The sequence below is a fragment of the Podarcis bocagei genome (genome assembly GCF_964188305.1).
Source record: "Podarcis bocagei genome assembly, chromosome: 10".
Classification (NCBI taxonomy): Eukaryota; Metazoa; Chordata; class Lepidosauria; order Squamata; family Lacertidae; genus Podarcis; species Podarcis bocagei.
This window is the reverse complement of record NC_138135.1, coordinates 26185009-26212188: the sequence shown is the minus strand read 5'-3', so window position 1 is coordinate 26212188 and position 27180 is coordinate 26185009. Positions and strand designations below refer to the sequence as shown.

Here is a 27180-nt window from a genome sequence, read left to right as displayed (position 1 = left end):
ATGCATCCATTTACCCCATAATATGGACAGAAGGACACAACACCTGTATTTTAATGGGCACGTTACAGGTATTTCCAAACCCCTTGGTGACTTCCATTGGCAGCTACCAGACATTATCTAGCTTCAAGACTTGAGGGTTAAGAAATGGATCAATGAGAGCCAACAAGGCTTCCTGCCATCTTCCAGTCCCCAAAGATTTCTCTCCAAATGTTCCATCCAGGTGAAAAAGGAACAATCCCCTCACCTCTGCTGGACCTGAGAACACCCCCTTTAGTGACAGCTTCTGTCTTAATTTCCTACCAATAACATATTTGCTCGTTTAGTATACTTTTAAAAAATGTCATGTTCTCAGCAACTGTGGTTAATGCAAAATGACTTTACCAGGCCCCCACCCCTGTGACTTCACCAGGGTCTACCTGTGGGTCTCAAGTCTGGGCCCTGAAATCTCAGAGCCTAGGATGGTTCTGACCTGGCAACCAAACCTGCGGTAAACATTTAGACTGTAAGCTGTTCGGGACAGGGATCCACATTTCCCCCTTGAGTTACTCCGTAAAGGACTACATATACCCTGCTGTGCTACATAATTTATTTCACAATCAGTACTATTTGACTTGAAATGTGGGAATAAGAAACAAGGACAGCTGAATTCAGTAAAAAAAAAAAAAATAGAACTCTTCTTCATCAACTCACGTCAGAAATTCCTTTCCCTGTTGGAAAAAGAAGACCTTAAAAATCCCATGTATACAGAATCAAAAGATGAACTACATCAGTAAGTTCTAGATCCTTTTTATTTCATTTTAACCAGTCTTTGGAAAGCAGGATACAAGCCAAATCTCAGCCATTGTATGTGGGGGAATGTTGATACTGCAACTATCCGCATCTGTTCAAGGATGTTAGAATACCCTGATTTTTATAGAACTGTTGCAAATAGCTTCCAAGGAACTGTTTTCTTTCCTTTTTCCCCCCAAAAGGAAATCTTGTTAGCAACATTTTTAAGGGGGGGATGCGGGGGAGGGATTGTTTGACATTAAAAAAAAAAAATTAGGGTCAGTACAAAATTCAAAACTCCCCAGACATAAAGCAGCCCTTGTCTTACTTCTCATCTAAACACACTGATCCAAAATAACACCTGGCCACTGATGACTTTTAGAGAGCTAAACCAGAGCCGGACTTGTTTTATTCCATCCTGTGGATATGTCACCCGACACCAGCAAAGCCTCAATGACAAATCTCTCTGAATGTCAGGTTTTAAAATATTTTGCATGCCTGAGGCCAGATATGGAAAGGCCTCAAACACCCAAAATACACACAGAGCCCTTTTATAAATAAGAAACATTTTATCTTGCTTTGCTTTATTCCGGCCTGCTAATTCTTCCTATCACTAGGCTGCCATTTAAAAGAAACCCAAATCCAGATCCTACCAGGGTTGCCTTTTTATAATAGAAACACAAGCTGCTTTATTCTGAAATGATGTTCCTCCAGGAGAGAACTGGAGAATTATAGAGCCAGGCAAGGTGGAGCTGTGTCACTAATCCCTGCATTACCAAGGCTGCTGGCTGGAAGAGGCCATTCCAGACACTAGTTGCCCACAGCATCCCAAGTGATACTAGAGAAACAACCGGATCCAGCAAAGGGAAACAAAGACTTGCACATTTGCTGGCTTACAAATATATGAAGAGTCTTGTGGGTCAGACGAGAAACTCATCTGGTCCAGCATCCACAATAGCCAGCAAGCAGATCCTGAGGTTGCACGCCTCTTTCCCACTTGAGATTATCAGTAAACTACCCTGGGATGGAATATAAAGTAACTTTTTAAAAATCAAAACACACAAGGGCATTTTCTCAACTAGGAATTATGGAATGTTCTCTCAAACAGAGACCCTACTGGCACCCACTGACATCATGGTGAAGACATTTTTATTATTTCAGACATCTAACGGCCTGTATTTTAAATATTGGAAGGAGAATGGATTTAAAACTCTGGTGTTTAATGGATAATTAATCATGTTCTTTGTTTATTTTAAATAACAGGAAATAAAGGTAACCTTTATTTCTATTGCATTTATTTATATCGTGTCCTGGGCAGAGATCCAACAGGTGCAGCCTTCCCTGTCATGGGGGCGCACTGAGGAGGGAGGCTCCGCGCGCAGTACGACCAAACTGGTTCTGCTCCCCCTAAATCCGCCTTGGCTGAGCTTACTTCCTCTTTCTCTCCCTTCTTGTTGCCATGTGCTCAGGCCGCTTCACAATTAGAAGTCTCGGCCAGGGAGGGGGGGTATAAATATTTTTTTTTACTATTATTTTTATTAGACATATCTTTAACAACAACTAGGCAATATGTTTCGCCCATCCTTTGTTCTCTTCCTTTAACACAGAAAGTGCTTCAAACTCTTTCATGGAAAACATTTCACTCATCAGAGCCAACAAAGCACGACAGATTACTTTAAAAAATAAATAAATCAACAAATAAAGACAAAATCTACATTAAAATAATTCTCTCTCTTGTGTACGGACAAGAGAAAGTTGCAAGAAATGAATTTGGTTTGCTTTTGCCTTCAAGTATTTTATTATTATTATTATTATTATTATTATTATTAATTATTAGTATTAGTATTATTAGTATTATTATTATTTGTACCCCGCCCATCTGGCTGGGTTTCCCCAGCCACTCTGGGCGGCTTCCAACAAAGATTAAAAATACATCAAAATGTCATACATTAACAACTTCCCTGAACAGGGCTGCCTTCAGATGTTTTCTAAATGTCAAGTAGTTGTTTATCTCTTTGACAGTGAGGGAACCGCCAGAAGGCCCTTGGAGCTGGACCTCAGGGTCCGGGCAGAATGATGGGGGTGGAGACGCTCCTTCAGGTATACTGGGCTGAGTCCAAGGCTGGTTGTTGAGGCTTGGCACACTTTTTGGCCCACAAGGTTAGACATCTGACATCATTGCGCCATTAACCGAGCTGAGCTTGGTTCCAGCCATCCCCCCCCCCCCAGCTTTGGGCAAAGAGGTCCTTTTTACTTTCCCTCCCAGCCTTTGCATCATGATAATTATTCCTTAAAATACATGCCCCCTGTGTTCCTCCCACTCCCCCCCCCCAAAAAAAAATATAACAACAGAGACTATTCCCAGTAAAGTGTCAGCAACTGCAACAGCAAGACGTTTTCTGCTTGCTAAATGATAGTCTATTAAATAAGCAAACATCTCAGTGCTATTAGTAATCTTATTATTACCCACATTGTAAAAACCACAGTGTTTATGACAGCGATGCTGTCTCGGGGAAATAAATGCTCCACGCACCCAAGCAGGTAGACTGGCCTATATTTTTTCTATATAAACACACTTGTGGTTCAAGCTGCATAGAAGAGAAAGCAGCTGGAAGAATATGGCTACAGAGAAATAGCTCTCAAGGGTCTCGCTTGTTGATTGGTTTTGTAGATGAAATAAGATTTTTTTAAAAAAAAATCACAAAAAAGATACCGCTACTCAAAGTATTAAAATGTTGCCATGGCACAGGGCTCTCTGCTTACGGATACTGAGGCTGAGGAGCAGTCGGTAGATAGGAGCAAGGTGTAAAGGGAAGGGAAGATTATTTTGTGCACATGGACACACACAAAGTGAAAAGAAAGGCCAAGTGGGATTTAGGAAAACAGGGGTCTTTATAAATTGCAGGAGAGCAAGGCATGGTCTAGGCTGCATGTGGTCCCCATCCACTCCCTGTGGAGCCCACCATGCCCTAGGGAGCTCTGCCCACTTCCCCAACTGATCAGTTCAGTCACCAGCTGGGCAGCGGGCAGAAGATAACTCTTCCTGCCACTGCTATTAAAGCATCCCCCATCCTGCAGTAATGATACAACCCAGATCACTGTCTCCGCTGATAGCAGCAAAGGGGCAGCGATCTTTGGCAGCTTGGGATATGCTGGGAAGGAAGGCTAAGGCACAGAGAGAGAGAGAGAGAGAGAGAGAGAGAGAGAGAGAGAGAGCGCAATCCAGATGCAGCCCAAATGTGTGTGTGTTTGTTTGAACAAATATATCTTTGTACTGAATGTGTGTTCCTCACTGCGCCCAGCACCAGCTAGGCAGCCCCTGAATGCCCACCCAATGCCATGTCAAGGGCAAACAGGTTGCCTACCCCTGTTATAAAGAAAGCAACCTATTAACAAGCATTGAAAAGGAGGAGTCCAGTTTCTTTCAGTGACAATAGTTCTGTAACAGCTTCCGATCCATCTTTGTTGCAAGCAAAAGAGAGGAGTATAATAAAACAGGTTATTCCTAGCTTGAAGTGACTGCTTGTCCCCCTACATAGCAAGCACTAACTGTTGATTGGAATCCAAACCACAGAATCTGTAAAGCCTCGGACTAGGTTAGCCATTGTTTTGACCAGGGCTCACAATACAACAGAGCCAGAGGTGGTGAAGTGGATCGGGCCAGTAGGGAAGATCATTAACTTCCATATCCATCATGAGCCAAGCTTGGCAGGTGGGCAGGGCTGCCCAGCTGTCAGTCAACTAGCACCAGGCAACTTTTTTATTTGCTGGCACGGTTTGAAGCCACATGTGGGGAACGGCACAATCTGAAAAGCATCAAAAATCCGCTGGTAGTTGAGTCTTGTGAAGCACTGAGCGTGGGGCTTTGAAAGGCCTGGTGATCACTGGAGGAGGAAGGGGGCAGGGGTGGTCTGCCCTGGATGCCATCTCTGAGGGGGGTGACAAAAAAGCACCCCGCGGGGGGCTCACCCCGCCACCCCCAGGCACAGCGACGCAAGCCGCCACCATCGCGCTGCCGCAGTCGCAAGCACAGGATCACACCACAGTGCGTCAAGGATCGTCCCGCCCCTGCACAGCAGATTGCCCCCCCCCCAGTGCACTGCATGGCCACCGCTCCAGGTGCCCATGCAGCTTACTCTGCCACTGCTGATCAACTGATTTCAGATTTCTAAATGTACTTCTGGTTGGGCAGCCGTTGTCTAATCTAACCCAGAGTCTTAGGCAAAGGTGTTTCCCACATTCTGATTTTTGGTCCTTTTTACTGCAGACTCCAGGGACTGCACCTGGGCCATTCTGTTTGCAAAGCCCTGATCTATGTTCCTTCCCTCCAGTCATTCAATGTTGTGAGAAGCCTGATAAGGCGGGTGTTGTTTATTGCCTTTTGCAAAAACAGAGAAAAGCCCCTTTTGGTTTGTTCCAACCCTCTCTTCCAGCCCTGTGCTCTATGAAAACTGGCAATTGACCACACATATTCTATCATCCTATGAAGGAGAACTATAAACTTCCTTTTTATAAAAAGGAGAGGTTGGGGGGGGGGGAGTGATCCCTCAATTCTGTACGCAAACAGCTCAGACATGATGGCACAGCATGCTGCTCATAGTGCAGAGAGGAATGTTATCCATGCAGTGATGCAAAATGTTTTGTTACCTGCATTAGCCCAAGCTAGTAAACTTTGTTTAGTTTTTGCGAGTCCTTGGCACATCAAGGGAGCGGCGTCCTTCCTCAACAAAGGAACCACTGAAAGCCCCCCTCCATTTGTGCTAATCCCCCAAAAAAGACAAGTCTGGAGAGACATCTCACCATTGCCCATTGTTTATTTTTTCAACTAGGAAGAAGCAGCAGCGAGTTTAGGTCAAGTGCCCTGCGTGATGTCTACATTCCGGACTTATTATCTCCAAATAATGGGGGGGGGGGAGAGAAAGGATCAGATAAGAGAATGGAGTCTGATCCTACCTTTGCCATGAATTATGAGGCCAGGGTCAGTATGTGGACTTAAAAGAAGGGTCGAAAATGACGAGGGTAGCTACACCCCAAAGATGACTGTGAGATAACAACAACTCCATCCAAGCATCTAAGTGCCTGTTTCAGAATTCTGAAACGACACTGTTTGAAGTGTGTCCCCCACATTTATATACAGACACCTACCCCTCCATTTCCACATTTCCAACACTCAGGTTTGTTTAGACAAGGCAGTGAAGATCCACTTTGAACAAAGATGTCTGAAAGCTTGACAGCTTCTTCATAATGCCAGGCTTCTGGTACATTAAACTTCTAAAAGATGGTTAAGTTCCTACATTCATTTTATCAACACTTTCACAGACAGCAAAAAGGAAAGCCACAAAAGGAATATGCACATCCATAGCCAGGCATGGAAGACTCGACTCAATATGCAACTAGAGATAAAAAAAATATTTATTATAATAATACTTTGCATGATGAACCACAGCATCTGCCATCCAAAGATACTAAGTTTTGCAAACCCCACACTTACTCTCTCTTTAAAGCCTCATTAAAGCCGCAAACCGTCTCACTGGATGCAACCATTATCCCTGTATTCCAGTTGGAAGATGGGTCACCAAACCACCTCCAATTAGCTTACCCTTTGGGGGGGTGGGTAAAAGTGAAATCAGCTCTGGTCTAAATTTGAGAAACTTGGAAGCATTTGCTCCTTGATGGGTAGAGATGTATTAGTTGGTGCTCCACAGGTCTCTAAAACCACAACAAGGTCAGACAATTTGTCCCTCTCCATAATTCACCAAGCAGGCAGTTTTCTCGAAAAAGACTCAACATGATCTGAATTTAGCAAAAGGGAACCAACGACGAAAAGCATCTGTCCAAGCGCACTGCAGTAGGCACGTGTGCTAGTGCTGGGTGTAATAGTAGGACTAAAGTAACATGCACATATTTCATACAGGTATGAAGCTTCAGCATTATGAGGACATGGAATCATGAGACTAGCAGCTTATCATAGCTAAAAGCAGAAGGGAACTTAGAAGCAAAGCAAGGCGCATGGAGTATGCTTGAGCAAGAGATAAAGTTGATGAACACAAGGTTTTTTGGTAAGGGCAGTGTGACAAATATCTAAATAAGGAATCGAAGGACGGGAGATGGTGCAAGAAGACAAAATTTGCTGATCGGCTGGAACTGCAAGATAAGGAAGTGGGCGAGATGTTATCGCCGAGGAGCAGACAAAGATCTTTGGAGCCAATCAGAAAAGACACCCCAAGTTGGATGGAGAGGGGGAAAGGGGATTAAAGGCTATGGTCAAACAGACAAGCAGAGAAAGATGGGTAAGTTAGTCCCTCCATTCAAGGTCTAACTAAGTGCAGGAAAGCAGCAAGAAGGATCTGGTCTATCGTGTTATAGCTATAACTTAATAAATCTTTAAAATCACTTTGTCTGATCTATCACTGCTTGGGTTCAGAAGGCGAGGTATGCATCTTCAAGCCCTGTTGTAGGATCCCTACTCATACCTCATAAAATAAAATTCTTACGCAACTCCCAGATCAGAGGCAAAACCTCCCAAGCAGTTCTGTGGGCAAAAGTACCATTTAAGAAGGGTCTTGCACCCCCACCTCTGACTCCATAGCTGAAACCATGTGGGATTTCATGACTATAAATCATTATGAGGAATAAAAAGTAAGCAACAAGCACTTTTAAAGATATTGGAGTTTTCTTTTGCAGTTTTAACCTTGAATAATATCCAAGAACAGATATTAAAACCTTGCTGAGCAACATCAACATCTGGGTGACCTTAATCCTGAAGTGAACCCCCATCTGCAGGGCGTCATATTTCTCTAGTGGCAAAATTAAGTGCAAGCCTGGAGATGCATCCCAGAATCCTCTGCAACATCAGAGAGAGTGATGGACCAGTTTCCTTCCATGCTGTGTTGCTGGAGGCTGGTGCACTTTAGCTGAGAAGATGCTCCAGAACCCTTTGCAACATTACGACAAGTTCTAAAAATGTACCTCTGGAGCACTATAATTATTTATTGAATTATAAATTATTATTAATTATCTCACCCTATCTCCAATGAGCTCACAGTGGCACATATTGTTATCACCCAAGAACCAGTTCTAGCCTAATAAGAACCCTGTAAATTAAGCCGAGAGACAAGGTGACTGACTGGCCAAAGGTCAGTCACTGACTTTGACGGCCAAGTAGAGATTTGCCCTGAATCCCAGTCCTGGGAGCTTGTGATGGACCCAGGAGTGAACAGGAAAGAGGGACTTAAGGAGTAGTGAGGTGAATGACTTTGGCAGCAGACTGGTAGACAGCCATGAAAGAACCAAGACTGAGACCAGAAGACCTCTGTTAAGGATATGCTAGTTACATAACAGGTTAGTTACCCTGCTTTAGTTTTAGTTATAGAATCATAGAATTCTAGAGTTGGAAGCAACCCACAGAGTTATCTGGTCCAACCTCCTTACTGAAGTCCAACTTATGAGGAGTTGTTTTATGTATTATCGCTAGAACTCTTGTTTTAATGATGGGTTATTTAGAGTTTTTTATATTATTATTGTTTTAATTTGATTTTACTAGGTCTACACGTGAAGGATGGGCTTATAATTTGAACCAATCAGTCAGCCAAGAGAACACTGAGGCGGTCTAAACAAGAGATAACCAGAGCTTGGACAGAGTTTTTGCAGATGTATATCTACAAACCAAGAAGAGCCATGACTGGGTTGTAACTTCAGCTGACACCAATCTGTTACAAAACAAACTAAATGCAAAATAAAGGTGAGGAGATCACCCAGGAATGCAAAGGACCAATTTTATTGTCCTTTCTTAAAACCCAGCATACAAATGTCCTCTGGAACATTTGCTTAAATGTGGCAATATTGATACTCAGTCAAATTTTTATTGTTTGTAACCAATGACCATTATGATGTCAAAACATGATGTTCATTGTTTAATTGCCGGAATAATAATTTTAGAATGCCTCAGGTTTTCTCCTGATAGAGCCACCTGAAGCAGCCATTCCAGTACTTTTGCATTTACTTTGTGCACTAGCAATAAGCATAGTCCTTTATTCCATTGGATTATTTCCCCCCTCCTTCTTTTTGACATATGGTAGTGATGTGCAGACCTATTTTGTTCAATCTTTCCTTTATGCAGGTGTATACATCTCTTTCTTTGCAACACTCTACAAACAGCAATAGGTGAAGGGCTGCAGCCCAGTGGAAGAAGATCTCTTCTGTATGCAGAATGTCTCAGGTTCAATTTCTGCCATTTCCAGGTAGGGCTAAGAAAACACCTGAAAACCACAGAGAGCCATTGCCAATCAGGGTAGACAATGCAAAACTAGAGGGATCTGACTTAGTATAAGGAAGCTTCCTGCATTCCGCTTTGATTTTGGAACCACAAATAATATGTAAGAAGTCCTCAAAATCCATGTTTACAGCCATGATGATGGAGTAACATGGTTAATCCTTTCCTTCATACTATTTCTCCTCTGCCCAGATTAACCTTGCTACATATACCCTCCACCAAAGATACTTGCTCCACAGTACCGATTTGAGTTAGCCACCAACCTAGACAGGGTATTGGAGAAATTCACAGAGAATAAGGCTATCAATGGTTACTAGACATAAGAAGAGCCCTGATGAATCAGACCAAAAGCCCATCTAGTCCAGCATTCCATTCTCACAGCAGCCAATCAGATGCCGAGAAGCAAGATATGAATACAATAGCACTCTTCCATTCATGAACCCTAGCAAACAGTATACAGAAGCATACTTCCTTTGATACTGGAAGTAGTACATAATCAAAGCAGCCATTGGCGAAGTCAATTCTGGCCATATAGAATCTATGTTCATGTCTTGCTTGTGGTCTTCTGGTTGGCCGTGGTGGAAAACAAAATGGTGGAAAAAATAGGCCTGCTGCTCTGACCAAGCAGGGTTCTCCTCCTTACATTCTTATGGTACCTGCATGCTTTCGCCTACAGGATAAATAATAGCTGGGGTGTGTGATTTTTTAATTTACTACTATGGGCACAATCCAATTTCGTCCATGGGACGATTCAGATCACAGATCCTGAATTTGCAACCGGGCCTTGGATAAACACTTCCATAGGGTGAACCATCTCATACTAGAATATACTCATTAAAGGAAACTACATTGTGTAGGATAAACCATGGATTACTGCGTCTGATTACTATGTGCGTCTGCACATAGCAGCACCATGATCACACCCATATATAGGAACGGGCAAAACAGTCAATTTCAGTTTCTTGTTTTTCTTAATCTTAAATTCAGTTCTGCACATTTCCACATCAGTTTGAGATTTTATTTTTAAAGCCCTTCAGAAAATTCACCAGCATTTTAAGGTGTGTTTCTCCAAATGTATACAATTTTGACTATACACACACACAAACACACACATTTTTGCAAAGCAATTTCCCCTAAAGTAAAGCATTTCTGTAAGCTATATTCACCAATGTGTGCATTTTTATGAACACTTTACTCCAGCATATGTGTTTTTATACGTGTTACTTGGCCGGAAAACTGAACTGCTATATTTGGAGAAGGGCAAATTTCAAAGGACTGCTGTGTTTCAGTTCTGGTATTATTTCAGAAAGTATGAATTAGGCAAGTTCACCTTTAAATGCAAACTCAAATCAAATTTCTCCCCCATGGCTATATCTACAAAGAGTCTGCCTTTGTTTCAGCATATTATTTCCATACAACCTTATGGAAAGTTTGTCCTGGGTAACTTTTTACTGCCAAGGGGAATCTAGTCCTGAAACACATCCATACTTAAGAGCTGGTTGCCTATAAGAGCCTCATTACAATGTTATCCAGGAACAAAACAAAATATAATAAACTTCTATGGAAATTATTTAGGGGAAGAAGAAACGATCTATAGCCTTTAATTAAAAGGTGTTTTAATTACCCAATTTAAAGAAATACTTGGAGCTTTGTTCTCTGTTAGCTACAGTGTGTGTTTCCAATACATTTTTTAGAGTTGTCAGCCAGCTGAACATTTAAATCGATCAGCCTTCTTGTTATCCATCTATTAATTGATGTCAATATTACAGCACATCAAGGTATTTAATTACACTAACAGTTTCTCTCAGTGAGTAACACATAACACCTTATGGAAATGCTCTTAGTGAAACTTTACTCAACTGATATACAGATGGTGTATGACATCAGGAGATTACAGAAGGGGAGCCCAGTTAAAATGCAACAGTAAATTTTTAAAACAAGGAATCAATCAATTTTGTCAATTAATTCTTGCAACCATAAAGTTACTGCAGGTATTGCCATCTTCAAAGAAAGGAAAATTCTGGCTACGGTCTGGCTCACTTATGCATGTGCATAAAGTCCCACCGAAGACCGTTCAAACTGGTCTTCAGGGCTGCAACTTTAACCCAGAACCCATTGAATACTGAACTCGTGCTGCCTAAAAATGTATTCATATCAGACTTCCACTGAACATTTAATGTAACCACTTACCAGCCCAAGAGGATCAAGAGAATTGCCAGTAAGGTCACCGACAGTGCTGTGCCATTCATTTCCACAAAGCCGAGACTAGAGACAGCCATTAGTCCCATTTTCATCGACAGCAGCTTTAGACTGGTAGAACAGGAAAAAGGGAAGTCTCAGTTTAGGTTGTAAGAGCCGTCCAACTCTTATACAGATGGTAATCTGCAACGAAAGAGGAACCAAGAACGTCAGTTTGACGCAGTCTAACTCCAAACCAAAAACGCCAACTTTTCCTGCTCTTGCTGCCTAACAGATGCAGAATTGAGAGTTTCCAGCATCAATAGGCCCAAGCAACTCCTTCTCCCCCACCCCCTTTAATGACTGCAGCATCAATAAATATTTACATAGTTGCTGCCTGAGATATCAGAGCTGGCCCACAGGTTTTGCAGCAAGGGATGAATAAAAGATAAGAACCAGCTCGCCTCTCGTGACCTATAGATTTAAAAGCCCGGAGGGCAGTAGGTGAGAAATCGATGGAACTTCCTTATCACTTTTTAATAGAAAATATCCTAGACAATATGAAGATTTGGGGATGGCTCTGCTGATTAATAGGAATGATGTTCGACAGACAGCTCTGGAAATGTGCTACTCAAAGATTAAGACTCCGTCAGGCAGTGGGAGGGCAAGTTTCCTTCTTCTCAGAACTGCTAATATGTGTTAGTAAGGTTCATCTCTGGAAGGAAAGGAAGAATCAGTCTCCATGGCAATGCAATCCTTAGCATTCAATCGGGAGCCCAGTGAAGATATGAGGGGGCCTTACATTAAGTCCCATAGGCGTTTGGTTGGCCACTGTGAGAACAGGATGCTGGACTGGACTAGGCCTCATCCAGCAAGCTCTTCTTATAAATATAAAACTTGATCCATCAAAGTCAGTGCTGCCCACTTTGACTGGCAGAAGGTCTCTGCCAACAAGGCCCTCCCCCATGGGTGTAGCCAAGGGGGGGCAGCTGCCCCCCACAGATCAAGTAAAACAATATAAATACTTAACTAACTGACCAATCACGTCGGTTTTGCCCCCCCCGCAACAAAAGTCCTGCTCCCCTACCCAAGTCCTGCCCCCCCCCCCAATGCCTTCCCCAAGATTTTTTTCACTGGAGACCAGACCTAGGACTTTTGGCCTGCAAAGTTTGTGCTCTATCACCAAGCGACACTCCCTCCAATCATTGATTTTTCAATCACAGATGGTGAAGACCAGACTTTCCCCAACCTGATACCCTTGGGATGTTTTGGACTATAACTCCCATCAAACCCAGCCTGAATGAATGAAGGAATGTGTGGGTGTGAGAGAGACAGATCAGGACTGGGAGTGAGCCACACCTGACTCCCAACTCCATAAAGCTTTCCCAAATGTTCTAGTTAGGTCTGCAACTGTGGCCACCTTTGATCTCTATCCCCCCTCAGGCAGGAGGGGAACCAAGTTATCTTACAACCAGGGTGAAAGTAACAGCCAGCTGAAATTCCCTCTTCATTGCAACACCTTCCTGATTCCTTTGAAAGACCTACCTCTTCACCCAAACCATTTTCTTATCTTTTATTACTCGGCTATTTTGAGTGATGGTTTTTACTGACTTGTTTATGGTGCTGTACTGTGGATGGTTGTTTGAGTTTGAGGAGTCCTTATTTTTTTAATGTACTGTAAATTTGGGGGTTTGGATAGATTTTTGTTCTGATGTTTTCCAGCACTTCACCCTAAGACAGACAGACAGACAGACAGACAGATAGATATAAATAGATATCTACCCTATCTATCTATCTATCTATCTAAAAAATGAAGGGCTGCAGAAAACATTATTTAAACACTATTTAAAATCAATACAAGGGCCAATCTATAAGTGTTGTTCATTGTCGGAAAGCAACTTAATTTCCATTTTGAAATGTAAATAGCAGCTGCATAGGTGAGCAGAATCAGGACTGTGGCACATGGGAAGGAGGCTTAACCCTTTCCCCTCCACTGCTACAGTCATGATAAAATTCACTCCCACCTTCTCCAAACTGCTACCTGTCTTGACAGGAAAGCTTCCCTAAGTGCCAACAGAAGATTCTCTCTTAGGGAAAAGCAGCAGCTATGGGGAGTGGGAATATGATTTTCCCCCAGGGCCAAGCAACCCCACCACCACCACATTCTACAGCCTCCATTCTGCTTACCCCACATCCACAGTGGCATTCAAGTATATATTATCCCACTTTCCACTGCATTTCCCCATCACTTTGCTTCTGCAAGAAATCTGATGAGACAAGGGGAGAAGTGGGTTTGTTGTGCAAGAGCACCAAATCAGCTTTCCGTGTGCCACTTCTATTTTGCCTGCTTGTGACTGAATCGCACCCAAAAAAACAAAGTCTCTAGAAGCACCCTAAGGCATTTTATCCATAGAGGGAGCCCATAGCAGATGACTTTTCCAGTTTCTCCCTCCTCTGACAGGGCACTGCTCATTCATGTAGACTTCAGCAGCCATGCACCAAGACAAATTAGTTGCAGTAATACCTGCAACTCATTCCAGATCTGAGGCGAGACATCTAGTCACCGTACGAATTCGCCAATAACCTTCTTCCAACATAGCACATTGTTTCAGCAAAATCCTACTAGTTGTCACTGGTTGCTTGAAAGCTAGAATGTAAAACTAGATATCCAGCCTCTGGAACAAGCCCAAGTCTAGTGACGATGGCTTTTTAAAAAAAATTAAACACACAAACACAAAGTTTTTTTTTTGCAGTTTGGCCATATTTCTTGAGAATTAGATGTCTGTGTTTTCCTCGAGCAGCTCTGAGAAATGGGCCCTCAACAGCCTAAATTCCCAGAACTATAAAAGAACAGAATATATAGTTTCTCCCAAGGGAACAGCTTTGATTTAACATTTGTGGCTTCTCTAATATCTGGCATTTTCTACTCTTATTGTAAAAATAAAATTGCTAACAAAGTTTAATTCTAAGGTGACTTGGCCCTGCTATTACCAAATCATGTTATGCTCCCAGAGCTGTGTAACCAAATGAATGCCACCCCAGCGTTCTCTAGAGAAGAGACTACTAAAAGGGTTATCCAGTTCCCCAGCTCTGCATAGTAGTTCACAGAGACACCCTTACTTTATTGTATTAATAATGGCACCGGCTTCCAGATGCTAGTCACTCCGGATCAATACATGCTCTGCCACTTTACCGCTGTCCAGAAAGAAACTGCATTAAACTCGAAGACAGGGAAATTACAGCAGACTACCCCTCTCAGCAAGGAGGGAGTTTTCCTTCAGTCTTCACATTCACTGAGCCAGATGGACCAATGACAGCATCCTATGATCTTGCATAGCAATGTACGGTTGCCAAGAAAGGTGAGCAGGAGCCTTGAGCCCTCAAGAGTCAGCATCTGGGCCCCAGACTGAGCAAGCACATCGGCCACCAGGTCACAGTCTTCTTCACTATGGCGAGATGGAGTGTTTTAGTAAGAATAAGATGGATAGCTCAGTTGGTTAGAGTGTGGTGCTGATAATGCCAAGGTTGAGGGTTTGATCCCTGTATGGAGCAGCCTCATATTCCTGCACTGCAGGGTTTGGACTAGATGACCTCAGGGTCCCTTCCAACTCTATGAAGTATTTCTAAATTTGCTTCTATACATATAAATTACATATACATATTCTATACATTTAAATTAGCATGTGAAAAGTGTATGCAAATCTGTAAACCCTCTTTTTTTTTAGTATGCAGAAGTAGTCGTTTTATGATCCAGAGCCATTCATGTTAGCACTACCTCTGGCTGTTTAAAATTACAAAAGCTTATATTTTTATGTGTCCATGGGATCATTTTATTTTGCGTAAGAGGTTTTTATATTTTGTAAGCCACTTAGAAACCTATTTCAGCATTAAGCTGTATACAAAATCATCATCATCATCATCATTTAAAAATGTAACAGAAGGCATTCAAATAGCTCAGGGTACAATGTGTATTTTGTGGGGGTGGCCTTCAAAAACCATGCTTTTATCCTTGTGGATAAATGCATAAGCAGGACAGAACAGACATGTGAATGTGAGTTCTCAAGCCAGTACTTGTTGGGGTGCAGGGTGTGGGGAATCACTTAAAGCATCTTTAAAGTGCATGGCTTCCTGCAAAGAATCCTGGGAACTTGTAGCTTTGTAACTACAGATCCCAGGATTCTTTGGGGGAAGCCATAACTGTTAAAAGTGGTATAATAGTGCTTTAAATGTATGGTGTGGAGGTGAGCTCAGTGGAGCCAATGTGGGATTTTCTTCCAGTGCCAAAAGAGCCAGGGGTTTTCTAGTTTGGCCCTAAGGCAGCTCAATGCATGCCTTGGAGGAAAGGCAGTAAGATATGGATGTGTGGCTGGGGAAACCCAGCCGGATGGGAGAGGTATAAATAATAAACTTATTGTTATTAAGAAATAATCATTCATTCATGGGTGGCCATGACTAAAGCCTGGTTGGCAGACAGTAGTAAGCAGTCAGTGGACTAGGGGGACTAGACTAGTATACCTTAAATGTTCCCCTGGTGCCTCCTTCCCAAAGCTTGGGAAGCTTCTGCCCAGCTTAGGGAGGGTGATGTGATGCTCATGCGCACGATGTCCTGTGCATGAGCATCGTGCCTTCCTCCCTCATCGGCTTCACAAACTGGCACCTCTGGCCTTAACTGTTCCCCTATGAAAAATGTCACCACACGCCATTGTTGGTCAACATATTTCTGAGGATGCAAAATCCTCATACTGAGACTGTACCCCCCATATCCACAAGGGGATCTGTTTTCATGCAAGAAAATAATAAAGTTGTTTACTTATTTCAAGCAAACAAGCTTCCCACTGAACACAGCCATTCAACACCCACCTTCATGTGCTGGGCTCAAAAGAGTTTGAACAAGGGGACTGAAGGTAAAAAGGAATGGCTGCATCAATGTGCTCCCCTAGATAAGCTCCATAACTCCAATTAAATCTGTTGGAAAAATAGGTGTGCGCTGAGATTACAGCGCTGGCTGCCGCACTGTTAAAGCAACACTGGCACCAACTCACCTCCTTTGCCTCAACATCATTTGGAATAAGCCTGCATGTGAATTGCCCACCCAACCCCCGTAACATATTACACATCAAGACTAGCACGCCGACACTTAAAGAGGATTGTAAACCTTGGAGAACACAGGTTTATAATGGAGCTAAAACACCAACGCACCTTTAACTATAGCAGCCCTGGGAGAAAAGATGTTGCCATAAACTCCGCTTCACTTTCCCAGCATATGCATTTACAATACATGAACGACATATATCAGCTTCTACACTTCCAACATACAGAGGTCTTACATTTTCCTTTCCACCAGAGGAATGTAGTCTTATCAGCCTTTTTCAAAGGCGGAAGGAAAGGGCTCAAAAGAGAAAGAGGGGGCAGAGGGAGAAGTAAGATCTTGTTTTTGTGTTGCTGGAAATAACAATCTTGGCAAATAGACAGCAGTGCGCTAGTAAATGTCAAAACAGTTTGCATTATAATGATCTATTTCTATACAATCAACCGAAAGCCAGAAGTTCTGTGTTGTCTTCTTCCCATGCTACCAGCATGGAGCCATGGACAAATGTTTACTTTAAACTATTCATTTTACAATAAAATGCCCTAAAGTTCAAGGCAGGGTTGCAAAAGCCAGCTCTCCGGTATACACCCCAAACTGTCAGTCAAAGCGGATCTTGACAACAAAGGCTTCAACAAGACAAAATTAAAAAACATGTTTGCAGAGAGAGCACCCACCAACTTTTTGTTATTCAAAATTGCTGCTTGAAAACGTTTTCTTTTTCATTCAACAAAATATAGACCGCCCCAGTTAATTGTACACCAGCAATGAATGACACAAAATAGGAAGAAGTTTCTCTTCAGCCAGGCTCCAATACAGGACGTTAACTGAGCTGGGAGCTGAGACACCAGCTTGTGCCAGACTGCTGGGGGAGGGGGGCGTTACACACATGACATCATACATGTGACATGGAGACAAGCTGGGGCCTCCCCTCCCAGCATCAGCTACTGCAAATGGCAGCTGCAGGGGGGAATTCAAGATGCCATTTTGGGGGTGCCTCGAATAAATAAATCAGACTGAAGCTGGGTTGTTTGAGTTCTGTGTGAGGGTTGGGGGGGGGGAGAGGCTTCAGCCCCCTGGCTCCAGGCACAATTTGGGGAACGGGCAGGAGAAAGACAAAAGAGAGGGTACCCAGACCTTCCCCTCTCAACATTCCCTCCCTAGAAAAGGAGGAGTTAAACCTCGCTTCACGGCGAAAATCCACCCCTATATACCTCAGATTAAAACATTTAACTCCCGCAGGCCACACAATTAATGTAACAAGTAGTTAGGCCCCATCACTCTAGCTGCTGCACTCTTTATGTTTCAAATATTAAACTGCAATGGAGTTCTTCGCAAATAAAACATTTACTGTTTCCATCACACCTCGAGGGGTATGATCAGGGCCACGGAGCTGCCGCAAGTGTATACAATGAGAATCCCCTGCGGTCAACAAAAGAGCAAGTGTGGAGAAACTCTGGCTGGTAATATGGTTTTGTCCCCCATATATTCCCTTTCAAGGTGCAGGGAGGGTGTTCCATACATGAATGAAGCTGCAGGGAGAAATGACAAATACATTACCCGGTCACCAGGTGCAGGAGATATTATCCAGGGTACTGACTTAAAAGAAGAAACCCTGCATTTATTTCACAGGTATACGGTAAATGTCACTGTCCCCAGTTGCATCCAAAAACCCTGCAAACTCCACTTGGAAATAAATGCCACTGGGTTGAGCATCTGACGCACAGAATTTAGGGTAGGTTCGCCTTTGTCCATTTAAAGGTGTGGCAGCGAGGACAAAGTGAATCAGCAGCTTTACTGCCTCCATAAAACTCGGAGCACCAAGTCTGAACACATCGAGGTATCATGGAAATGGTGACCTCTGTAGACTCAGAAAGCTACACTTGACACACGGTGTCTAGAATGTAATTATTGCGTTTCTATCCCCTCTTTCTCAAGGCATCATGCAGGATACATCCCACCCCATCCCACTTTATCCTTACAACAACGCTTTGAGGTAGTTTAGGCTAAGAGCAAGTGATCAGCCCAAGGGCACCCAGAAATCATCACGGCCATGTGGGGATCTGAATTTGGGCTTTCCTTCCCTCCAATTCTAACCACCATAGTTTGGGTCCTTTTCTTTAATTTTCTCATATATATTTCTGTCTTGGTACTCTAGAAGAGAGGTTTATCGTGCCAGTCTGCCTGAAGGGCTAGTTTTATCACATGTAGGAAATGCATTCAGAAAATATCACACCCTCTTCGCCTGCACCTGAGTGTCCAGAATTCTAACTGCTGGTACCGGTGACCCATGAAGGCCTTCATTGGTGTACCAGCCTCTAAGCTTTCGTAAAAAAAGCAGTCAGTCTCTAGCCCTCCTAGAAAGAGAGTTATGACGCAAATGTGCACACCACTCCAAAAAGCCTGGTGAAACCCTGTTCTGGTATATGTAGAATAACTTTTAACAAGCAGATTTCCAGATGGAACCACACTGCAGGGGAACACTATGGAATGGCACCTTGATCATTATGCAGCATGCCAGAGTTCTCTTCAAGCACCAAAGTGCACTTGGAATTCACTGCAGTTGGTCCTCTTTTTCACAGCTGGGTCCGCCACTTATGTGAAAGTTCAATTCCGGGGGTCTGCATGCAAAGGCAAAATCACGCAAAGTCAGGAACCCCCTGAGCATGCCAGAGCCCTCATGCTTCCTTGTCAGATCCTGCTAAGCAAGGAAAACACGCTGGGTGCACAGGTAGGTTGTGTGTATAAATGGGGGTATTTAACAGGACTCCTTTCAGCAAAGAAATGGCCTAGCATCCAATGTATGCCTTTTTCTTTTCTGTTCGTTCTTTCTTTCGCACATGGATCAAACTAGCATATCTATATGTTTGAAAATGCTAATGTTTCACATATTATTTAGCTGTCCAGTGGACGCTCATGTTGCAAATGTGATCTGTGTGGGATGCACGTTCACAACCCGTGTCTGCGCACGCGCAGGTTGAGATTTGGCGCTTGTGCACATGTGCGACCGCCGAAACCCGGAAGTAACCCATTCCGGTACTTCCGGGTTTCGGCAGTCCGCAACCTGAAAAAAATGCAACCTGAAGCAGCTGTAACCCAAGGTATGACTGTAATTCCTGCATTGCAGGGTGGGGGGTGGGGTTCGACTAGATGACCCTTGGTTTTCCCTCCCAACTCTACAGTTCTGTGATTCTACTACAGTGGTGCCTCGCAAGACGAAAAGAATCCGTTCCGCGAGTCTCTTCGTTTTGCGGTTTTTTCGTCTTGCGAAGCAAGCCCATTAGCGGCTTAGCGGTTTAGCGGCTTAGCGGATCAGCTGATAAGTGGCTTAGCGGATCAGCTGTTAAGCGGCTTAGCGGCTTAGGATCAGCTGATAAACGGATTAGCGGCTTGGGAAAAAGGGGGGAAGGAAAAAAACCCGCAGGAACTCGTTTTGCGAAGCACCTCCAAAACGGAAAACCCTTTCGTCTAGCGGGTTTTCCGTCTTGCAAGGCATTCGTCTTGCGGGGCACCACTGTATTTCTATTTTTATTATGCTACTGCTGCTGCCACCTTAAGCACCAATACTTTAGGATATCTGAGGCACTTTAGGCCGGTTTTGCCAACTTCTCACACAAATATTATTTTATGGCCCTCTGGCATGTTAATACCAATAACAATTAAGTTATCAGAGCAGTCAAATCTAGTAGACACATTTTTTAACATAAGAACCACACCAATTCTTTTAAGCATTGCTGCTTTGGTTTCAGATCTCATAGATTGCTTTCTGCCAAACAAGCAAAAGTGATCCCACATTATTCTCTGTCATCGGTTAAAAACGTGTCTCGCTCTCTGACCTCAAGACAATGCTTGCTATGTTGCTGCAGCTGGTACTTTTCCTCATTTATGTATTAAACTCAGCACTTGTGTCTTGTAGGTCAACTGGCCAGAGTCAGCCTTACTGCAAAACAACCTTCCCCAACCTAGTGTTTAGAACTCCCATGAGCCCCAGGCGGCACAGCCTTGTTGCTTGAGACTGATGGGAGTCCTAGTCCAAAACATGTGGAGGCCATTCTGCTAGGAAAGATGCTCTAAAGCAGGGTTTCCCAAACTTGGATCTCCATCTGGTTTTGGACTACAGTTCTCATCATCCCTGACCACTGGTCATGCTAGCTAGGGAGGATGGCAGTTGTGGTCCAAAACCAGCCGCAGACCCTCTAAGCCTGGGGAACCCTGCTCTAAAGCAATGTGAATTCAGTGCATCACTCAAGTGAATTTGCTAACAAATGCTCCTGCCAGAAATCCTGAAAAGAGGCTGCCAGTCAAACTGAGGCAATACTGAACTGACAAATGGCTCCGTTTGGACTAAGGCAGCTTCTTGGCTTCCTTCCATTTGTGTGTTTGGTTTGGAAACATACCTGTGACACAAACCCAAATGATCAGCTGGTCTCAGACAGGCCTGTGCGGGCAGCTAATTTTTTTGATCCTGGAGGAAGTGCAAAAGAGTTGAGATCCATGACACGTCATAGCCTATCTGATCCTCCATCAGCCCATGCAGGTAACAGAGAGCTGCCTTGGTGGTTCATCTAAGCTCAGTATTGTTTACACTGATTGGCCATGGGTCTCCAAGGTTTCAGATAGGGATCTTTCCTAACTCTGCCTGGAGATGCAAAGCACAACCTCTACAAGTGAGCAAAGACTCTTCCATTTCAGCAAGCAGAGGCTGGCCTGGCCACATTTGCAGTCTTCCGGGGGGAGAGGGGACCGCTTTCTGCTGAAAGGTAACTTGAGATGCAAGCAGAGGAGGAACTGAAGGCCAGAAGCAGACCTTCTGAACTTCCGGTTTCAGCTTCCCTGCAAGCAGAGCTTTAACCTCATGACCACCAGCTCACCCCTGTGAGCTGCTCTTCTCTTGTTATCACCCCGGCATGGAAGCCACCACAGCGCCAAAGATGGCCTGAGAAAAGCTGAGCGCTGCTTGGCACGAGCTCATCCTTGTGCCAACACCACTCCTCCAGAAAACAAGAGCATTAATATTTTTGCCTGACGCAATTCCATAGAAATTGCGTTGTCATCTTGTCTGAGACCTGAGATTGCCCTTCTCCCAAGGTTGCCCTTCCTATAATGCATGGATGAGTGAAGACTTGGACCCAGGTATTGAGGTCCTAGTTCAACCCTCAAAGGCTGCTCTTTCAGGCCCACAGCCTCCCCCCAGACCACACCCCTCACAAGCCCAGCTCAAGTATTTTTGCCTGGTTGGAATGTTGCCACAAACTAATAGCGCTTTTTGCTTACCAGGATGCAGGACAGGATGTGCAAACATGTAGAAACTAGCCTACAGTACAAAGACAAAAATTAAAATTTATTACCCTAGCTACTTTTGCCTTTAACCCTGCTCACCACTGGCATGTACCCCCACCCCACCCTCAGAAGGTGGACTGGAAAAGATTTCGCACTGCTCCCATAATTAACTTGAGAAGCCCCCCTCCCCCCCCAAAAAAAACCAGGGTGTGTGTGCACAGGGTCACATTAAACCCCGTGGAACAGAAAATGGCACAGCACCTTTCTCAGCCCCTTTTCCAAATACCTCCCATTATGCTGCTCTTAAAACGACACTAATACATCAGCAAGCTAGGAAGGAACACAGGTACCACACACGTGCCGTCAGTTTCCTCATTTGGAAGCCCAGCAAATGAACCGCAAGGGGAGCAAAAGCAATTTTAGAGGCATAACAAAAACTATACCGTGCAGCTGCAGCCAGAAGTCAGCTTCATTCATTCTCGAGGTCAAAAGGCTGCAATCGCAAATGAGGTTTCTTGATTCATTTAGAAATTGCGGGGAGAACACAGATACTTCCCCAGTTCCTAGGAATGCTGAATCTCTGGAGAACCTCTTCCACGTGTTTATATAAGAAAACAGGCATTCAACCACCCCGCTCCCTTAAAATATCATTAACTTTATTACCAATTGAATGAGCTCAGGTTCTAAGGCAACAGCCTCTCTCTCTCCAATGCATGATTCATTCAACAGAAACACTAAAAGCTCCTTACCTTTACAGTTGGAACATGCTTTGCCCACAAGTTTCTTCTGGCTGGCTGACTCTCAAGTAGGAAATGCATTAGTTGCATGCTTTGAAGGCGGGGCGAAGGCTATGGGCTGGTATTTATTTTGGGGGGGTGGACTTCCTCAGATGAGGTACAGGTGTTTCGAAATCCTAACTTGAAGAAGCCAGGAGCAAGGAAACGCTAGAACTACTATTCCCAGCATTCTGTTCTTCCGCCACCACAGGGCACAATGGATTGTGGGAGCTGTAGTTCTATTTTCTACGCCGCTGTGCCTAGAGGACTTTTGCTAGGCGGGTGGGTGGGGAGAAATGTAAATGCAAAAATCCATCCTTGCATGAATAAGGGAGATTGTCGGTCTGTTTCACGTGTTCTTTTACAGTAAGAAAAGATATCTCCATAGTTTTGGCGTTTTATAAAGACTGGCTTATCTTTGCGATACTCTGCTTTGGCGATGGCGCAATTCACTTTCAGGACCTTTCTACATTTTAAAAAAAAAAAATATTTATTTTTAATTTGTGTTTTATTGTTGTGAAACTAATTTTAACTATTTTAGTTTACCCATTTATATCATTTCCTCCAAGGAGCTCAAGGCGGCTGAGATGGTTCTCTTCTTCCCTTATTTAACCCGCACAACAACCCTGTGGTGTAGGCTAGGTTGAGAAACAGTGGCTGGCCCACAGTCACCCAGTGAGCTTTGTAGCTGAGTGGGGATTTGAACCTTGGTCTCCCGGAGGTCTTAAATCAGAAAAGAAAGAAATGCTTTTCTAATATAAGAATGAAAACAAGTTGTGAGTGCATCCTCACCCCCAGATCTGCTAGCTGGAAGGGGTTAGGATGGGGCACAGGTTCCCCTCCACTAGTGGAAAGGAACTTGATTTGGAGTAGGGGGATATGTACACCACAAAATCCCTGACCGTGCCTATTGAAGAATTTACAGGCATGGATGGATCTACCATGGGCAGCATCTGCACCAGCAGTAGCTTGTACTGGATCCTGAAATGGGGCAAAGAAGGGGGGATGCTGAAATGGGGCAAAGGTGCCCTAAAAGGTAAAGGGACACCCTGACCATTAGGTCCAGTCGTGACCGACTCTCGGGTTGCGGCACTCATCTCACTTTATTGGCAGAGGGAGCCGGCATACAGCTTCCGGGTCATGTGGCCAGCATGACTAAGCCGCTTCTGGCGAACCAGAGCAGCGCACGGAATCGCCGTTTACCTTCCCGCCGGAGGTATCTCCTTGCACTTTGACGTGCTTTCGAACTGCTAGGTTGGCAGGAGCAGGGACCGAGCAATGGGAGCTCACCCCGTTGCGGGGATTCGAACCGCCGAGACTCTGTGGTTTAACCCACAATGCCACCCGTGTCCCTTAAAGGTGCCCTAGGATCCCTTGTATCCCAAGCCCCTCTGCTCTTCCAGGATGCCCCAGGACCAGACCTCTCAACTCCACCACGTTGGACCTAGCTGTTTAATTCCCAGTGTTGGCAGGCTTTTTAAAAAACAGAGAAAGACAAGAACTGTAGCTCAGCGGCAGAGCCCACGCTTTTCCTGCAAAAGGTCCCGAGTCCATCCCCAGCATCTCCAGGTAGATGAGAGACCCTGAAAGACCCTGTCCAAAAAAATAAATGAGTGATGCTGCCAGTCAGTGTAAGCAATACAGAGCTTATGATAATAATAATAATAAATTTTATTTATATCCCGCCCTCCCCAGCCGAAGCCGGGCTCAGGGCGGCTAACAGCAATAAAACAGTACAAAAGTACAACATAAACAACATTCTAAAATCATTCATTATAAAAATTAATTAATTCAAGCCACTGGCAACCATTGGGCCAGAGCTCTGCGAAGATTGCCGAGGGAGGGAGTCAGGCTGTGCCCTGGCCAAAGGCCTGGTGGAACAGCTCTGTCTTGCAGGCCCTGCGGAAAGATGTCAAGTCCCGCAAGGCCCTGGTCTCTTGTGACAGAGCGTTCCACCAGATCGGAGCCACAGCCGAAAAAGCCCTGGCTCTAGTTGAGGCCAGCCTAACCTCTCTGAGGCCTGGGACCTTCAAGATGTTTTTATTTGAAGACCGTAGGTTTCTCTGTGGGGCATACCAGGAGAGGCGGTCCCGTAGGTACGAGGGTCCTAGGCCATATAGGGCTTTAAAGGTTAAAACCAGCACCTTAAACCTGATCCTGTACTCCACCGGGAGCCAGTGCAGCTGGTATAGCACCGGGTGAATGTGATCTCGCAGCGAAGACCTCGTAAGGAGTCTCGCTGCAGCGTTCTGCACCCGCTGGAGTTTCTGGGTCAGTCTCAAGGGCAGCCCCACGTAGAGCGAGTTACAATAATCCAGTCTGGAGGTGACCGTCGCGTGGATCACAGTGGCTAGGTCAGGGCGAGAGAGGTAAGGAGCCAACTGCTTAGCTTGGCGGAGATGGAAAAATGCCGCCTTTGTTATAGCTGCAATCTGCGCCTCCATGGAAAGAGAGGTGTCGAAGATTACACCCAAACTCTTAACGGACGGTGCTGGCACTAATTGCGCCCCCGCAAGAGATGGGAGTTGCCCCCCCAATCCCATATCGCCCCGTCCCAGCCACAGGACCTCTGTCTTCGAAGGATTTAGCTTCAACCGGCTCCCACGTAACCATCCAGCCACAGCTTCCAAACATCTGGTCAGTGTGTCTGGGGCCGAGTCAGGATGGCCATCCATCAGCAGATAGAGTTGGGTGTCATCGGCATACTGATGACAACCCAGCCCAAAACTCCGAACAAGCTGGGCGAGGGGGCGCATAAAGATGTTGAAAAGCATCGGGGAGAGTATCGCACCCTGAGGTACTCCACACACCAAGGCGTGGCGCGATGACAATTCCCCCCCAAGCGCCACCCTCTGTCCCCGACCAGAGAGAAACGAGCGCAGCCATTGAAGGACTGTGCCCTGGATCCCCACGTCGGCAAGGCGGTGGTCCAGAAGTTCGTGATCGACCATGTCGAAAGCTGCTGATAGATCTAGAAGAATCAGCAGCCCCGACCCGCCTCGATCCAGCTGTCTACGAAGGTCATCTGTTAGGGCGACCAGAGCTGTCTCGGTCCCATGACCAGCGCGGAAGCCGGACTGGAATGGATCCAGAGCCGATGTTTCATCCAGAAACCCACCAAGCTGTTCAGCAACCGCTCTCTCAATCACCTTACCCAGGAACGGAAGATTCGAAACCGGGCGGTAATTGGATAGATCTAAAGGATCTAATGATGTTTTCTTTAAGAGCGGGCACACCACTGCCTCCTTCAGTTCCCCTGGGAATGTCCCCGTGCCAAGGGACAAATTGATGATATCCCCCAGGAGGGCCCGCACCTCGTCTGGACACGCTCTAATCAGCCAAGACGGGCACGGGTCGAGAGGACAGGTGGTGGGCTTTCCAGCTCGGAGGAGTCTGTCCACATTGGCTGGGGATATCTGGTCGAAGTGGTCCAATACTGGACCCGAGGACAGTCGAGGGGCCTCCAGTTCCTTTATTGTATCCAAATTGGCAGGGAGGTCATGGCGGAGCGACAAGACCTTCTCCGCAAAAAAGCTCGCAAATGCCTCACAGCCGTGTGTCAATTTGTTATTTAAATTTGGCTGTCCCTCAAGGGACGTTAAAGACCTGATTATACTAAATAATTGCGCTGGGCGAGAGCTAGCGGATGCAATGGAGGCCGAGAAGTATGACTTCTTAGCAGCCTTCACCGCCATCCACCGCTTGGTGGATCAATGGTCCAACTCTGTATACTGTGCCTTCCTCCCTCATGCCAGATGTTGGCCCCTCATCTCCTGCCTGGCCAACGCAAGGCAGTGCCCCAAACTCTCCCCCCCCATCCAACATAGGGTTGCTCTGCTTTTCATTAGAGCCTGACACCTTATTCTGCCAATACTCAAGGTAAGGTTTCCATCCAAATAGGAATGTAGTTTGGTTTTGTTTCCCGTCTTCTGTGCTAGTATAATCAGTCAATTTAGACATAACTGCATAATTAGATATTTCGTCTTCCAGTTATTTAATACTGGTGGTTAATGCCCCTCCCTCTCTCTTTAATCTGAATTTTGTGATTAATATATTGCTCCTTTATATGTACTCAGGAGAATAATGAGTTACTACACAAAGCTGTTCTCAAGGCCTACCAGATATTTACCAAAGCCAGGTCCAGCAGCAGCACATGGCAACCTCAGGCAGTTCCCAGAATGTGCCGGAAAGCTGGATCTGCAGCCACAATGTTAAATTTCTCCCGAAGTAGCATCAATAAGAATAACACTCTAAATGGACCTCCAGAATTACAAGTCCCGTGAAAAAGGTTGCTGCTGCATGGTACACAATGTATTGATTAAGCGGGATTTGAGCCTCTTCACAAATAAATTGTTCCAGTGTTTTTACTAATATTGTCTTGGATGTCAGGCTTCCCATAAACGTTGGTTGGCATAAGTTTAAAAAATGTTTTATGTTAATATATGCCTAAGTTTGCTCGTTTTCTCCTCCCTCCCCATCCATTTTCTTTGTGTGTGTGTGTCCTGTCTTTAGAGATTGTAAGCCCGAAGGCAGGGCCTTTATGTTTGTGCTAACCAGCTTATCGATGCAAGGATGTCAGTGCTACCTGTGATTGTATTTAAAGGTCCCCTGCCCCCAACAGTGGTGTTATTACAGTCATCTCAGCAATGATCACTGATTTACTACTGTAAAAGATGAAAGGGGTGCTTGTTATTTATTATTTGTATCCCACCCATCTGACTGGGTTGTCCCAGCTTCCAGCACAATATAAAAACATAGTAAAACATTAAAGTTAAACCTTTAAAAGCTTCCCTATACAGGGCTGCCTTCAGATGCCTCCT

At 44.7% G+C, this 27180-nt stretch overlaps 1 protein-coding gene across 4 annotated transcripts in view; it reads right to left on the bottom strand.

Moving 5' to 3' along the window:
- The window catches only part of TBXAS1 (thromboxane A synthase 1), a 219743-nt gene extending 197250 nt beyond the window's left edge, over nucleotides 1–22493 (bottom strand). Inside the window, exons 1-2 of one of the 4 annotated variants that reach the window (XM_081212257.1) lie at nucleotides 22334–22493; nucleotides 11231–11350 (exon numbers count right to left, since the gene is read on the bottom strand). In XM_081212257.1, coding sequence (XP_081068383.1) covers nucleotides 11231–11334 — 104 coding nt within the window. In that variant the 5' untranslated portion in view covers nucleotides 11335–11350; nucleotides 22334–22493. Of the gene's footprint in view, nucleotides 1–11230; nucleotides 11423–12364; nucleotides 12385–16417; nucleotides 16500–22333 lie in introns of those variants that run through there. The other 3 variants (XM_081212254.1, XM_081212255.1, XM_081212256.1) reach the window with 3 other exon arrangements.
- Between the last annotated feature and the right edge of the window lie 4687 nt (nucleotides 22494–27180).